Raw genomic sequence first — 15,732 nt, forward strand, 5'->3', positions numbered from 1 at the left:
TCACTTTGCATAGCACTGGCTGCTCCAGTTCTGCCACACCCCAAAGATTCAGTGGCCCTGCCTATGGCCCTGCCATGGTCTTCTCTCCAGTGGCATGTTACCATGCCACCACCAATTTTAGGAGTTAAATCTTCCTTGCCATTTGCCCAGGCTTCAAACTATGTCCTGCTCTGTTCATCGGGTTCTTAAAGGGTGAATGCAGAAAGGAGAAATGAGAGCAGCAGAGTCACACACAGGCCTGGGCATGAAGAATGGTGATAAAAATGGCAATTTCAATGGCTCTGCACTTCCATGCACCCTCCTTCCCCTGATGGGGTTTCACAGTTTCCAGTTTGTCTTAAGGCCATCTTGCACAAAGCCACACTTTCACCTGCAGCTGAGGGACAGCCTCAGGGGTGCAGTGCCACCTCCAAGGCTTGGGTAATAGAGACATGAGATCAGGCTCAAATCGAAAGGCTCTTTAAGCTGAAACACAACATAACCAATCCCCAGAGAAGTGCTTACACAGTGAAACCCAATTCTGTGATTGTGCAACACGGGGGTCATTACAGTACAGACTCTCAAACACATCCGCCCCACCCACGCTACCCAGCAGAGACCGTGGTGGTGACCACGCGTGCAGCCTGTGCTCTGCATGGTAGGGTCCACGGTCCATTTACATGATGTTCTTTGGGTTTCTGTTAATCTTCAACAGTGCCTACTCCTAAATACCCTACTCTGGTTTGAGGAGTCTTTCAAAGGGACTTGAATGACCTTCCAGGCTTCATGCTAGGTCCTGCTGTATTGCCCAATAGTCACTGAGCTGCTCTGATCTGCAGTGGAAAGTCAGCACCAGGAGCAAAATAGCACCTTCATGGCTGCAGTCTGCAGCCTGAGTGCTCCTAAACCAACTCCAGCAATCTGTACCATCCCTAGGAAAGCCTCTCCAGGTTCACAGATTTTACACTGATTTCTGCATGAAGAGTCCAACTAAAACAGTAACAATATATTCAATCCTAGTAATCATCCGGAATTTAAAAGTTGAGACAAGTGTTGGGAAATGGCTCATCAAATCTCTCCAAAGCTAACAGTTCCATGAACCACATTTCAAGCAGCACCTCCACCTGAGACCCTGGGGCAGAGCTTGGACTTCTGGGACACTGAAGGGCAGGAGGGAAGCAGACTACCCTGGGCCATGATTCAGTTTCTTCCCTCTGACCACAGGCCACATCAGAGAAACATCCCCACCTCCACCCGGGACCTTCCTGGGGTCCACCTCCTCTTCTATCACACTCCTGCCACAGTGCCTCAAGGCCTGGCATGACAGTTCGTGCCACTTGTGCAACACACCCTGTTCTGATGTCCTTACCTTGCACTGGTCTTTCCCTCTGGCAGGTCTTCCCCATCCCTCAAGTGTAAGTCCAAACTCATCTTCATAGCAAAACTTTCCCTCACCAGCCTTCCCCAACCCACATCCCTAATGAATGAGCCACTTCCTCCTCAAGACTCCCAGGGCAGAAAAAGCTGCCAGGGTTAGCCTTTATTTGCACCCTGCAAATAAAGAGGACTTGCATGCCTGACTGCTTCTCTCCAAGAAGGACACACACACCTCACAGGCATGGAGGGACTACCTCTCCCAGCAGCCTCCCAGCAGCCCCACAGTGGAGGGGAATAGGACTGGGAAAGGTGGCTGGGCGGGAACATCAGGCTACACTCTCAGGGCAGTCCTCCAGAGCAGTATTTCTCAAACTGTGGATGATGACCCACTATGGGGCTATGATATTAAAGGAAGGAGCCATGAAATCAAATTCAAGGGTCATAAGATTTTGTTTTGTTTTGTTTGTTTTTACTGGGAATTTAACCCAGAGGCACTTTAGCACTGAGCTATATTCCCAGTCCTTTTTCAAATTTTGAGACAGGGTCAAGCTAAATTGCTTAAGACCTCACTATATTGCTGAGGATGGCCTCGAACTTATGATTCTCCTGCCTCAACCTCCTAGTCGCTGGGATTACAGGCATGTGCCACCATGCCCAGCTGAAGAGCATATTTTAAGAGACTGACAGAAAAAATGGTACTTAATTCTACTAAATGTAGCAGAGACAATTTTCAGTTCTACGCACACACCAGTAGTATACATTTTATATTTGCTATGGGTTTCCTGTAAAAAATGTGAACAATGCTGTTAGAAGTAAACACCATTCCCAGGAGGCCAAATGGTAAGGACCTTGATGAGAGGCCCTGAAGCACTAACAAGGAAGGGCAAGGAACAAGACAGGTGGGAGTGGAGAGTGTACCCCACAAGTGCACAGGGTAGGGGACAGACAAGCCTCAAGCAGCAGGAAGAGCAGAGCAGTTCTGCCCAGTAAGGGTTCTGAGCCCTTCCTTCATCACCCTTGCTCGGGTGTGTTCTGGAACCCATCATGTGCCAGACACTATGTGAAGTGCTGGAGAAACCCCAGGGGACAAGACAGACAAGGCCCCTGCCCCAGTGGAGCTTCCAGCCTTGCAAGGGAGGCAGACCCCAGATAAGTAGGCAAAGAAATACAGTAATTTTAAATGGTGGCAAGGGCCATGAAGGAGAAGGGGATGAAGAGGCAAGGTTCCCCTGAAGGGTGAGCTGGAGGAACCAAGAGGCACCACTGGACCCTGAAGATCACCGTCAGCAGCATGTTCAGAAGCACAGCCTCTACCCTAAAGCAATGAGAAGCTTCTGGAAGGTTGAGATAATGGAATGAATTGATTCAGGCCACTAAGAATAGAGCTCCTGCAATAGGTAGACCCAGGACTGCAGAAAATGCTCATAGACCCCTAACCAGACCCCAAATCAAAGTAACAGATGGCCTGGGCCAATTGCTCCTTCAGTGGCCCAGACAAGGCATGGAGGTTCTCTGAGCCTGGGATCCTTGCTGAATCAGATGACTACACATCCCAGCCATGTTAAGGTCTCTGAATCTATAAGTGAAAGCCATCACTTCCTGATAACTGCAGTGTATCCATGGATCAGTGACATGCAACAGTGGCCCTTGATGAGCACGTCCCTGGAAGTCTGTGGATGGAATCCAGATCAAGAAGACTGCTAAGCATAACCTCATGCTCCCCAGGGAGCTGTCAGGAAGACTGGGCGCTGATGCCAGCAACACATGCACAGCCCGGCCAACTTCCTGCAGTCATTGAAATGCCGCAGGCCCAGAAGCTAGTCACCTTCCTTTATGCTTCCCTCACTAATAGGCCTGGCTTTGAAAATGTCTGTGTGAGGCAGCTGCATGGTTGACTACATTCCCTTTCCTTCTTAGCAAGAATAGAGCTGTGCCTTACAACAAGGAAAATACAGATAAATACAGCTTTACCATTATGGACATGAACAACTTCCTCAAATTCACCATACATCTGGGTACCTGTTTGGGGCTGCTGTGCACTAGGGATAAAGAGATAAATCACCAGGCATGGTCCTCGACAGAAAATCTCTGATTCCTGGGAACAGCAGTCATGCACACAATGCTTGAGGGGCCAAGAGAGAAGCAGAAACAAAGGACCAGACTACAGAATATTGCAGGGCCAGCAGAAAACCCCTCTGTGGCAGGCCTGGAGGGTGAGCACACCTTCTCAGCCAACTGTGCTTCACATCCACCCTGGAAAAGGCCCCATTTCCACTAACACACAAGAAAGGGAAGGCCCACTCCACTTACTGGCTGTGAGGAGTTGGAGAAATGGCAGGGGCAGCAATGCCTGGAGGACTGAATCCTGTAGCCACCATTGCACTTACAATGAGCAAGACACCATGTGAAGCATTTCCTTCTTATAAACACTGTTTACCAATGGAAAAAATAAAGCTTAGAAGTTAAATAACCAACTCAACATCACATAGCTAACAACAGAACTGGGATTCCAAAATCTAATTCAATAGCACTAGCTACGATTGCCCCCTCTCCCAAACAGAGGTAGAGCTAGACCCTGAGAGTCACCAGTCATGCATCAGGAACAGCCTGGCACCCAGAGACAGGTGTGCAGCCAAGGCCCACACAATCACAGGGTACTGCTTGCTGCTGTGATGCTGCGGCAGCCTAAGCACACCTCCTACACACCCCCAACACGCTCAACTGCCACAGGACTCCCAGCACACTTTCTCACTCCTGCTCATATGCTCCACCCCTGAGAATGTACACTCAGAACATGCACCAGCCAGAATTCCACAAGAGGTCTAGTTCTTTTATCTGATATGATCTGGACAGTTAGTAGGTCAAATGAAAAGGTTATTAAAGGAAATAAAGTAAATGTATCAAAAAAATACATGTACCTAAAGGACCATGTAAACACATACTCATCTACCAGTATACTGATGTGGTCTAGCTGGGACTCTCCGTTGAGTCTGGAACTACTGACAGCAGTCCCCTTTACCTTGTTTGTATAAATCACACCATGAAACACTGCCTGACCTTTCCAATTCTGTTTCCCTTTGCTTTGAATGACCGATCAACCAAATGACTGACTGACCAATGACTGACCTATCTACCTACCTATTTATTTAGTAGTACTCAAGACTGAATCCAGGGTTACTCTACCACTGAGCTACATCCCCAGCCCTTTCCATTTTTTATTTTATTTTATTTTGGTACCAGGAATTGAACCCAGGGGCACTTAACCAATGGGCCACATTCCCAGCCCTTTTTTATTTTTTAGAGATAGAGTCTTGCTAAGTTGCCCAGGCTGGCCTCATACTTAAGCTCCTCCTGCCTCCTAACAAGCTGGGATTTACAGGTGTGCACCACTGCATCAGGCTCCTGTTTTATGTTTTTTTAAAAAGTGGAATATGGGCTGGGGTTGTGGCTCGGTGGTAGAGTGCTCTCACATGGCATGTGTGAGGCCCTGGGTTTGATCCTTAGCACCACATAAAAATAAATAACTAAAATAAAGGTATTGTGTTCAACTACAACTAAAAAAAAATTTTTTTTAAAGTGGAACAAAGGCTTATGATTGTAAAACAATCTAAGCATAGACTCTTGTAGGCTTTTAACATTTTTTTTCTGTTTTTTTTTTCACAACTATGTCACTCACATCCTCACAGCAATTTTTTTATATACCTTTATTTTGTTTATTTATTTTTATGTGATGCTGAGGATTGAACTCAGGGCCTTGCACATGCTAGGTGAGCGCTCTATCGATGAACCACAACCCCAGCCCAACAGCAATTTTTTTAATGACTCATCTTTATCAAATTTTCCCTAAGCATATGACTTTTTTTTTTTTTTTTACTAGTGGGGCTTGAACCCAGGGGTACTCTACCACTAAGCTACATCCCTAGTCCTTTTTAATTTTTATTTTAAGATAGGAGATCAACTACGTTGCTAAGGGTTTTGCTAAATTGCTCAGGCTGGCCTTGAACTTGGGATTCTCTAGCCTCAGCCTCCTGAGTCACTAGGATTATAAGCATGCACCACCATACCCAGCATACAACTTATTTTTCATCAAAACAATTCCTTTTCAAACTTTGTGAGTTTACTAATTAATTAAATGACATAATTACAATAACAGACATTAACTAGTTAGGAACAAATCCAGTTGACTTTGGGCTAGTCTGCAGCTTAGCTGGGGAGCACAGTAAGGGGCCTTAGTCTTGTGCAGTTGTGGACCCTGGCACTACAGAGGGAATTTAAAATGTTGGTTCATCAGGGAAGTTTCATAATAGCTTCAACTCTACTGACAAACAAATTGAAAGCACAAACATTCAATTATCCTGTAAGCCCCAACTAAGCTCTATTATAGTGCCATTATGAATCCATAAAAATAAATGTAACTTTTGAGCCATTTGTTTATAACACAGGGATACAATCATTTTATTATTATAACAACTTTAATAACTTTAGAAATAATAAAATGATTTGTTTTATTAGCTCAGTGGCAGAGTACTTGTCTAGCATGCATGAGGCCCTGGGTTCAATCTCCAGCACCACGGGGTGGGGGTTGGGGGGTAGTCTCTTTATGCACTGAAGACATTTTAATTAGCAACACTTATTATTATTTAAAAAAATTTTTTGTGGTGCTATGAATCTGGGGCCTTGTAAATGCTAGGCAAGTGCTCTACCACTGAGCTATGCCCCCAAGCCCCAAAACATTTAAACAAGTAAAAAGACAAAAGGGGGGAAATTACCCATAAACACCTAAGATCTCTATGGCAACTGATGAGCATCACTTATACATACAGTGGTCCCACAAAGCTCTATGAGCTGGGTCTCCCCAGCAGCCACTCTATTGATCACCCACTACATGCTAGGCATTGTTTTAAGCAGTTTACATGTGCTAACTCAGTATCATTAAATCTATCTCATAAAGTACATGACTGTTATTCTCATCTCACAAATGAGAAATGGAGGCACAGAATGTTAAGTAACTTGCCAAGACATCCAGCTCCTAGGTGGCCCAGCTGGGAACTAAACTCAAGGTGTCTGGCTCATCGCTATGCCACACTGCATATGGACAGATGATAATATGAGTGATGTTTAATTCTGAAGATGCTTTGTCAATTGTCCCCTGTGAAAGTGACAGGTGTGTCTTTTCCTAGGTAGAGTCATTCAATAACAACTGTCAGCTGAGGATACAGAAAGCACACAGTATTGCAGGTCTGTCTCCATCTCATTCCACTACCTAACTCTGAGGTCAGACAAGGCTGCTCAGGCATGACAAGCTGGCAAAGCAGCAGATCTCTAAATGCAATCTTACAGTGAAAGGTGAAAGGAGCACTGGGTCCCCAATGAAGGGATCTGGTTATGCTTTTTAATTCTACCACACACTTATAGTGTGACCTTGAACAAGTCATTTTAACTCTCTAAAACTCTGCTTTTCAACCAGAAAAATGAAGGGAGGGGCTTTTCATGGTTTTCTAACATTTTTTGAAGCATAGAATCCCTTCTTTACCAGAAGCATGAAACAGGAAGACAGTACTGCTTTAGTGCAGGTGCCCTGGAGAAAAAGCCCCACCTCACCTCTCCCCACTTCCCCTGGGTATATGGAGACAAGTGGGACTCCATCAAGATGAGAAATACACACCAGGCAGATGGGCATATGGGAAGCCAAGTTCAGGGGTGAAGAGGAAGGCAGCACAAATTCTCAGGGAATAAGAATTTGGAGACATAGCTGCCTATGGAACAGACCACTGTTATCCTGTTGAGAACCTCAAGTGTTAGACTAAGGAGCCTTGGGGCTCACCCTGCAGGTTTAAAGCTACCAGTGACTCTTCTGAAGCAGGGTGACATGAGATCAGAGCTGGTCCAAGGAGGATAGAATGGCAGAATGTGTATGGAAGGCCACAGAGTAGGAACAGAAAGGCAGGACTGTTACCCAAGCAGGTAGGAGAAATCAAGGCCACTGCAGAGGTCTCCCTTTCAAATGCCGGTCTTCTGAGGTCTGGGGACCCCTGCCACTTTCTACTCAGTTCTAATACAAACCTCTCTGAAGAACTAAAATCACACAGAATATTAACTTCTTTTTCATACTGAATTCAACCACAAAGATACAAAAGAAAGTAATTAAGAGAAAAGAAGCCACTTTCTGAAGCAGTGTACCCTTGGATGTTAGCTTCCAAGGCCGCCCTACCACCATGCTGAACACCCAGCCGGGGCTCTGGAGTGCAGCTAGCCAACTTTATACTGACCACTGCCTTGGGCCCTGCAGCAGAACTAGAAGTTTCCAGGTCTCCCACAAAACATCGCCACTACAACTTTCTATTAATCCTCATTTTATAACCTAAACCAGGATCCTAAGGTTCTGTGGCTACTGAATGGATTATTCAAAAAAGCAGTAAATATAACTCCCTTCAAAGAACACCCATAATTCAATAATAAAAAAAATGAGGCAATTAAAAATAGGCCAAGCTGGGCGCAATCCTAGCCACTTGAGAGGCTGAGGTAGGAGGATTGAGAGTTTAAAGCCAGCCTCAGGAAAAGAGGCTGAGGCAGGAGGATTGAGTTCAAAGCCAGCCTCAGCAAAAGCGAGGTGCTAAGCAACTCAGTGAAACCCTGTCTCTAAATAAAATTCAAAATAGGGCTGGGAATGTGGCTCAGTAGTCTAGAGCCCCTGAATTCAATCCCTTGTACCACCTACCCCCTAAAATAGGCCAAGGATCTGAGTAGACGTTGCCTAGAGCTGAAGATATAGCTCAGTGGTAGAAGGCCCCTGGATTCAAGTGGAAACAACTCAAATGACCAACTGATGAACAGATAAACAAAATATGGTATAACCAAAGAAGGGAATATAATTTGGCCATAAAAGAAAATGAAGTATTGATACAAGCTACAACATGGACAAACCTTGAAAACATTATATCAAATGAAAAAAGCCAGACACAAAAGGTCTCAAAGAATATGACACCAATTAAAAGTAATGTCCAGAATAAACAAACGCATAGAGACAGAAAGATTAGTGGTTGTCTAGGGGTGAAGGTGAGAAAGAGGAGGGGGCTAGAGAAATAAGAAGGGATTACTAATGACTATGGATGAAAATGTTCTAAAACTGATGTGGTAATGGTCACACAACTCTGTAAATACACTAAAATCCACTACACTGTATATTTTGTATGTGTGAATTATATGGTAGGTAAATTATATCTCAATAAAGCTTTCTTTAAAGACAAACAAATTGAAAAAAAATCACCTCCATTCCCACGCCATGCGCAAGGAGAGAACAGAAATGCAGAGCACAGGCCCTGGGGCAGTCCTGGTGTTTGGGAAAGGGGCAAGGCCCTGGGGCAAGGAGCTCTAGCTCGGCAGTCTGGGAGCCTTGTGACCTTAGACACACACTTCTTTAGCAAGTTTCAGAGTCTGTGAAATGTCAAGCATATGACCCACCTCAAAGAGTCAAGCAATTAAAATAAAACACAGTGTGACAATGTTTGGCAGAGTATCAGATAAGAATAGGTAGACTATTTACAAGTTAAAAAAAATGACCTATGGAAAAGTACATTGAAAAAGACAAAGAACTTTCATCAATGTAAGGTGGTTTTATAATTTCATAACCAAACATATAACATATGCTATAACAAATTATCAGAAATAATACATTTTCAATTCATACGCTACTTCCAAGGACTCACTTGAGCTCATTGCCCCACTGTTTCAAAGAGTAAAAATTGATGGAATTTGGATGCCCTGGGGCTGGCTGACTTGCAGCTTGTTCTCCCACCAGCTCTCCAGGCATCGTTTCCACAGCTAGGACATTTCTGGCTTTTTCTGCAGAAGCATTTGGGTGTGGGTAAATTAAATCTGAAAAGAAGGCAAATAAATGTCGGTTACTTAAAGAAACCTGACATTCTACACAAAACACTAACTTGATATACAACATATAAATCTCAACTATATGTACAATGCCATATTTTAATGTATACTATATAGGAACATAATTTGTGGATACATTTGGTGTTCTGAAACCATTTTGTCCAAAGCCAACCCATGTTCAAGAAAAAAAAAAAAAAAGGTTGTAATATGCTTCAAATCATCCCCAGTCCTTTTTATTTTATTTTTTAATTTTTAGACAGGGTCCTGCTAAATTGCTTAGGGCCTTGCTAAGTTGCCGAACTTGTGATCCTCCTGCCTCAGCTTCTCTCAAGCAGTTAGGGCTGCAAGCATGTGCCATCACACCCAGCTAAGTCACCAAATATTGACAGAGTTGGTCCAGAGGGAGGAAAGATTAGGATTTTCCTCCAGTTTTGTAGATAAGTAACTCTGGCATAAAACTGTGTCCAAGGTCCACTCATCTATACTGATAAGGAACAATTCCCAGGATAAACTGCTATGTGAAAAAAGGCAAAGCACAGATCCGATTATACTCTACTTCCTTTCCTCTAAGAAAGTAGGAGGAATACATGTATTAACATACTTGTTAATGTTTGCAAATAGTGACACTGGAAAAATAAATTTGAACATCACAGGACAGTAGTTCAGTAAATTCACAAACAAATGCACTAATGCTAAAGCACCAAGTTTCAAAATATACTTTTAAAATGTATAATTTGTAAATGTCTAAGGATGAAGTGAAAGATGTCCAGAATTTACTTCAAAACAACAGTATTCTGTTACTTAGATAATAATATTTGCTTCAAATAACATATTATTTGCTTTAAAATAACAAAATTAAGTGAGTAGGGTATTGATGAAACAAGAAAGGTCATGAAATAATAACTATTAAATAATAACTATTAAAACTATATCATAAACATGGAGATAATGTTATTCTCTTGTTTTAAAATTCCCATTATAAAATATTACTTTTAAAACAAAGTTTTGCCAAAAACATTTCCAACTGCAAATATTTTGTATTCTTCCAAATGATATAACCTCACTGAGAACAGGGCATGTTTGTAACAGAATTTAATATTACTTCACAATAACCTATTTGGTCTAAACAAAGCATCCCCACATTAGCAATATCAACCATCACTCTTCCTACAAAAGCAAAATCAGAATGGAACTGCTAACCACCAATATCCAAGAAAAGATTAGTTTCTGATCAGACTGGCATCCAGCCAGAGTCATTTAGGACAGGCCTCCAAAAGGGTCACAGAGCACTGGTCCAGAAAGCAGGGCACAGGAAGTCCTGGGGGGCACTGGCTCAATGTAAATGGGAACATTGGGTTTGCACTTTGTAGGCAGAATACCAACTTAACTTTGGCTAATGTCAGCATGGGCAGGGAGCCAGGAACACACTGAGAAAGTGCTTGGGTGTAACATGAGTAAGAACATCTCATGGAGATTTTGCTCTGGCCAGGGGAGCCGACACAAAGCTTATGGCATAGTTCTGACCTGGAGAAGCCAAGAGGACGTATTGGGGGCATAAGAATCATGGGCTTGAGTCAAGAGGCAAGAAGTTACATACTACCACAGAGTTGCAGATCTTAGTTCAATCCACTATCATGTATTAATTGAGCACTGGGTACAACAATCAATGAGATAGAGCTCTTGCCCTAAAGAAATCACACCTAAAAGGTGACAAAAAAAAAAAAAAAATCACACTCCAGGTCAACACACAACACATGGAATCCCTGGTAACCAGACCATTGCTCTGAGCCTTGGGGTTCCAAGAGACTAAGAGAGAACAAGGAGGGGTCCGACCCTCAGCTCCAACCACAGTGGCTCCTCTCCTCACTCTTTTATGTGCTAGGGTTCCCCTTAATATTTCATTTGGAAAAGAGGTTCCAATAAGCAAAAGGAAAAAAGTCCAGACACCACTAATCCTGCCCAGTCTCTAGCTACTTTGTCAGGACACTACTGCCCAGAGCCAGGGCTAGAGGCATCACCTACCTCTACAGTAACAAACACAGCAGGCCAAAGAGAAAGGATTGTGCTCTTAGAACAGGGCACGCACCATTTGTAAATGCGTATGTCAATCATGGGCACATGGGCAACGGAGGAAGCTCTACCCCTTCATTTCAGAGAAAGGTAAAATACAGTCCCAAAGGCTGGTCTTTCACAGACCCAACATGGGCAGAGCATTACAACACTAAACCACACCAGGAAATAAACACAACCAACTGTACTCATTTCTGTAACCAGCCAAGTGTAGCTCTCTTCCTGTGTGGGCTGGCAGCAAGGCGACACACAACCCCTCTGCAGCACGGACTGTCAAATGCTCTGGTGTGGCAAAGCATCTATTACCAAGAAAACCCCAGACCTTGCAGCAATACTCAGCCCATCCTGGAAGAACTTCCTGAGGAAGCCAGGGGCTGGGGGGTGGGGTGCAGAAAGGGACTGGACCAGGGAAGCACAGTCTGCAGAATGATTTCTTAAACTCATTACTCAAAAAATAGGCTATTTCCTAGCTTAATACATTTTTTGCTGTTATTGTGATTTTTGTCTAGTTTTTGGTTTTTTAAAGACCAAGTGAGATTCACTTGACTGAAAGCAGAGCTGCTGGCTTCTCCTCAATGCGTGTACTAACATTAGCATTCAGGGAACTGCCTCGAGAAGGCCATTAAGGGAAAACAAACCAGGTCATGGCAACATTTCCTTGGAAGACTCTGAAGCGGATGGACTGGTGTTCAAGAATGTGTCCTTTGTCTTGCAGCAGAGTGGGGAGAGTCTGTGCTTGAAGGTGTTCAGTGTTTAGGCCTCCTCTGTTCTAACATTTTTAGATACCAAAGAGACCACTCCAAGGGTGTGTTAGACTACAGTGTCTACACCTCCTATGTCCTGATTCCAGTGCAGTGTCTAAGTTCAGTGACCCAGGAAGGCCTCAGCTTCTGCTGTGACTGACAGTCTCCTGTTTGTACCTGGCCTGTCTCTGTGAGGCCTCTCCCCCCTCCTGCTCCTACCCTGCTGCAGCAGTCAGGCCAGGCATTCTACTAGCAGCCTCTGCAGACAGCAGAACCGCAGGTCTGCAGCAACACCCAGGAAAGGAGGAAGAGCCCTGGGAAAGGGCAATCCATCATCCCCACCTGCCTCAGTCACCTCAACAGGTGGGGAGGACAGGACAGACTTAATCTGAAAAAGCTTTTTTTTTTAAAATCAAAGTGACTTTTAATCCAGCTTGTGAAGGAGAAGTCAGGAGCAGCAAAGATATCTTCCAAGTGAGGATGTAGTGTGCATCCAAGCACCAAAAAGAGAGGCAGCAAGCCCCTAGGTTCTGAGACCTCCCAGGACAGGCCAGCCCATGTGTCTAGTTAATGTTCCCTGTCTGTCTCCCAGCCCCACCAAGGACACAAATCAGTGAAAACCTGAGCCCTGAACTGATCCACCAACAGCTGCATACCTAGCACCTAGTTCAAAGGATAGATTCAAAACAAAAATCAGCAAAATGGTTGAATGAACAAATTAGAAACTTCAACTCTCTAACAAGGTATAGCAGGAAAGGCCTCCTGCGAGTTGAGGAAATTAGGAGGGAGGTAGCAGAGGTCCTTCAGTTCTCGACAGATTATATGCACCGTCCCTTCTGACTTCCCTCTGGGCCACCTCCACTCGACAGACTCCCTGAGTTGGCAGAGACAGCACGTGACTCCACTGCTTCCCTCCCCTCTCTCCCGCCTTCCATTTCAGCCCCTGGACCTTCCCACAGACAATCCACCCCTACCTTCACCTGTACCAACTCCCTTCCGGACCCAGGCTTAGGATCTCTCTACTGGACCAACCCTAAGCCTGTTCTGGATGGTATTCTCTCAGAACCTCTCCACTGGGCTTCCAGGTGCTCCTCCCAGACAGAGCTGGACTTTTCAGCCCATGCTGCCTCGAGAAGGCCGTTAAGGGAAAATCTCCCTCCAGCCTTCCTCCCACACACTCATACTCTTTGATGACCTGACTTCCACAGAGGCTTCAAACCAGAAGGAACCTGGTCAGAGAGCTCTTTGTTTCACAGTTGGGATGCCAAGAGCTCAAGATGCCCTGAGCTTTCTCCATTAAATCCTGGAGAAAAGACCTCTTGGAGACAATACTAGTGAATACTGTGACTTACACTTTAAAAAATCGCATGACATTGTATGGCATTTTACAAACAAGATGACAAAGCAGCAGCCTCCATGCTCACCTAAGGATGCCATGCAATAGCTGCTGCCTCACCAGTGCTGGCTGTGCACTTAGCCAGGGGCTTCCTTCTCACTGCCTGAGGCCCTGAACTGCTGCTGAGGAGTGAAGGGACAGCTCCTCCCCACCATTCTTCTGCTCCCACACAGTTGCTAAACCTGACAGTTAAACTACACGATGGGGCTGCTGCAGGGCAGGAAATGTGTGGTCAACCCTCAAACTATCTTTACAACACAATTTTGTGCAAGAAATATTGTCTGTATTCACACAGGTACTCAGGTATTCAGCCTACAGCAGTTTTAGTTGCTTTCATGCCCCTAACTCTCAGAAAATTGTGAGAAGAACCAGGTCTTATTATCCCCAACATGCTGGTTTATTGGTTCATGTAGGGAATGAGGTAAACACAATGGGATAGACATATGTTTTTTGTAAGTTTTGGTTTTGGTACTGGGGATTGAACCCAAGGACCCTTAACCTCAGAGCCACATCCCCAGCCCTTTTTATTTTTTGTTTTGAGACAGGGTCTCACTAAGTTGCTTACAGCCTTGCTGGCTGTAAGTCTGGCTTCAAACCTGTGATCCTCCTGCCTCAGCCTCTTGAGCCACTGGCATGCGCCACTATCCGGCTAGACACGTTTTATAATGAGCTATTTGGATTCTGGCTACCCCATTCTCAACAGTTATGAAAGCGGGTAGACCACTGTTTTTATCTTTGCAAATTACTCCCTTTCAAAGGATTAGTTTGAAACTATCTATCCAAACATGGAAGACAATGGTGAATGGTGTTTGAGGCATGAGACACTTTGAGAGGTCAGGCTGCAGAAGGGAAGGAAGATAAAAAAGATGAAGCAACTACAAAGTCATCTCACTTTCTCATACTTGATTGACATAAAGCTGAAAATTCAACCACACAAGTAATAGTCCCTTACTCTGAAAACATAAATTCTAAAAAAACCAATAAGGTAGGCCATTATGTGACATTGTCAGCTCACTATCAAATACTCATTCCAGCTCTTACTTAGACCTTGATTTTGAGGGTGGTCAGGCACTAAAACACTGGGCTCCTCAGACTCCCTTCCAGCCATGTGACACAGTTCTAGCTAATGAGGCATAAGCTTAAGTTTTCTGGTAAAGCTATTATCCTTTTTGATATAGGTGCCACCACCAGGAGTAGGAAGCCTGAATAGGAGAGCTAGTATACTTTAAGGATGAGGAACACAGAGTTAGAAATAGCCTGGTCTTCTCAATGGTACTGGTGAGTTACTATTCCAGCCATGGACAGTCTATCATATTGTGACAAATAAATCCCTATCTCTAAGTCCTTGTGAGTCAAGTTTCCTATTAATACAGCTGAATGAAATTTAACATTTTTCCCATTTATCCATTCAAAATTATACCACCACATGTATGCATGAGTGTGTGAGAGTGTGTGTGTGTGTGTGTGTATATGTATGTATATATATATAAATCTTTACTTAGTAATTGGTTCCTTAGTTAGTCCTCAAGGAAAAACTATGAAGAAGGATGGACAAACTCCATCCCCCAGGCACGGTTTGCATTCTGGTACTGGAAGGAAAGTGACTTACTCAGAATATGGCTACCAGTTATTATCAGAACAACATCCTCAAGCCAGGCCCACAGGGCTTCTTCCACTAGATCAGATCTCCTTCCAAGATACTCAACTGGCTATCCATGGAAAGTGCAAATTCTCCCTATCTTCCCCCTTAGGTGCTAGAAGAGTCCTCATTGGTAACACCCATTAGACTACAAATAAAAGTGTCCTGAACAACAGGCTGACTAGGAGATAAGAGCAGGAAAATTGTTTTTTATGCAAATCAGAGTTACAAAGATCATTCATAAGTTCTAGCTAGTTAACATAGTTAAGCTATGTTGAAGAGATCACTACGAGCAAAGTGTCAGGGCATTACAGGGCACTGCCACATAATAAACTATTTCTTATCCAGTTCTTCTCTCTGATGATGAAGAAGCTAAAATACAGCCTTTTCTTCTTAACTTCCTTCTTTTGGTTTTTTTCACTTCCTCAATAACTAAAGTCTTAGAATGGCCCAGTGGCTTAAAGTTTCATTATTTGTTCTTAGAAGCTATCTGAAAATTGGTAGGAGTCTAAAGTTACAGTCATTTCTACACATACACCTTCAAAGGCACTCTATAGTACTTTATCAGGCAAAGTCCAAAATTCCAAGGACAGCTATCAAGGAAGGCTCTCCCAGGTCTGGGGGTGGGGGGGGGGGGGGGG

At 44.0% G+C, this 15,732-nt stretch overlaps 1 protein-coding gene across 3 annotated transcripts in view; it reads right to left on the reverse strand.

Moving 5' to 3' along the window:
* Tbc1d2b (TBC1 domain family member 2B) overlaps window positions 1-15,732 on the reverse strand; it is a 74,302-nt gene that overhangs the window by 35,078 nt on the left and 23,492 nt on the right. For 2 of the 3 annotated variants that reach the window (XM_015480350.2, XM_015480349.2), the window contains exon 3: window positions 9,063-9,231. The exons of the other annotated variant lie outside the window; for it this stretch is intronic. In XM_015480350.2, coding sequence (XP_015335836.1) covers window positions 9,063-9,231 — 169 coding nt within the window. The remainder of the gene's footprint in view (window positions 1-9,062; window positions 9,232-15,732) is intronic. 3 annotated transcript variants of the gene reach the window in all.

The sequence above is a fragment of the Marmota marmota genome, unplaced genomic scaffold (assembly GCF_001458135.2).
Source record: "Marmota marmota marmota unplaced genomic scaffold, marMar, whole genome shotgun sequence".
Taxonomy (NCBI): Eukaryota; Metazoa; Chordata; class Mammalia; order Rodentia; family Sciuridae; genus Marmota; species Marmota marmota.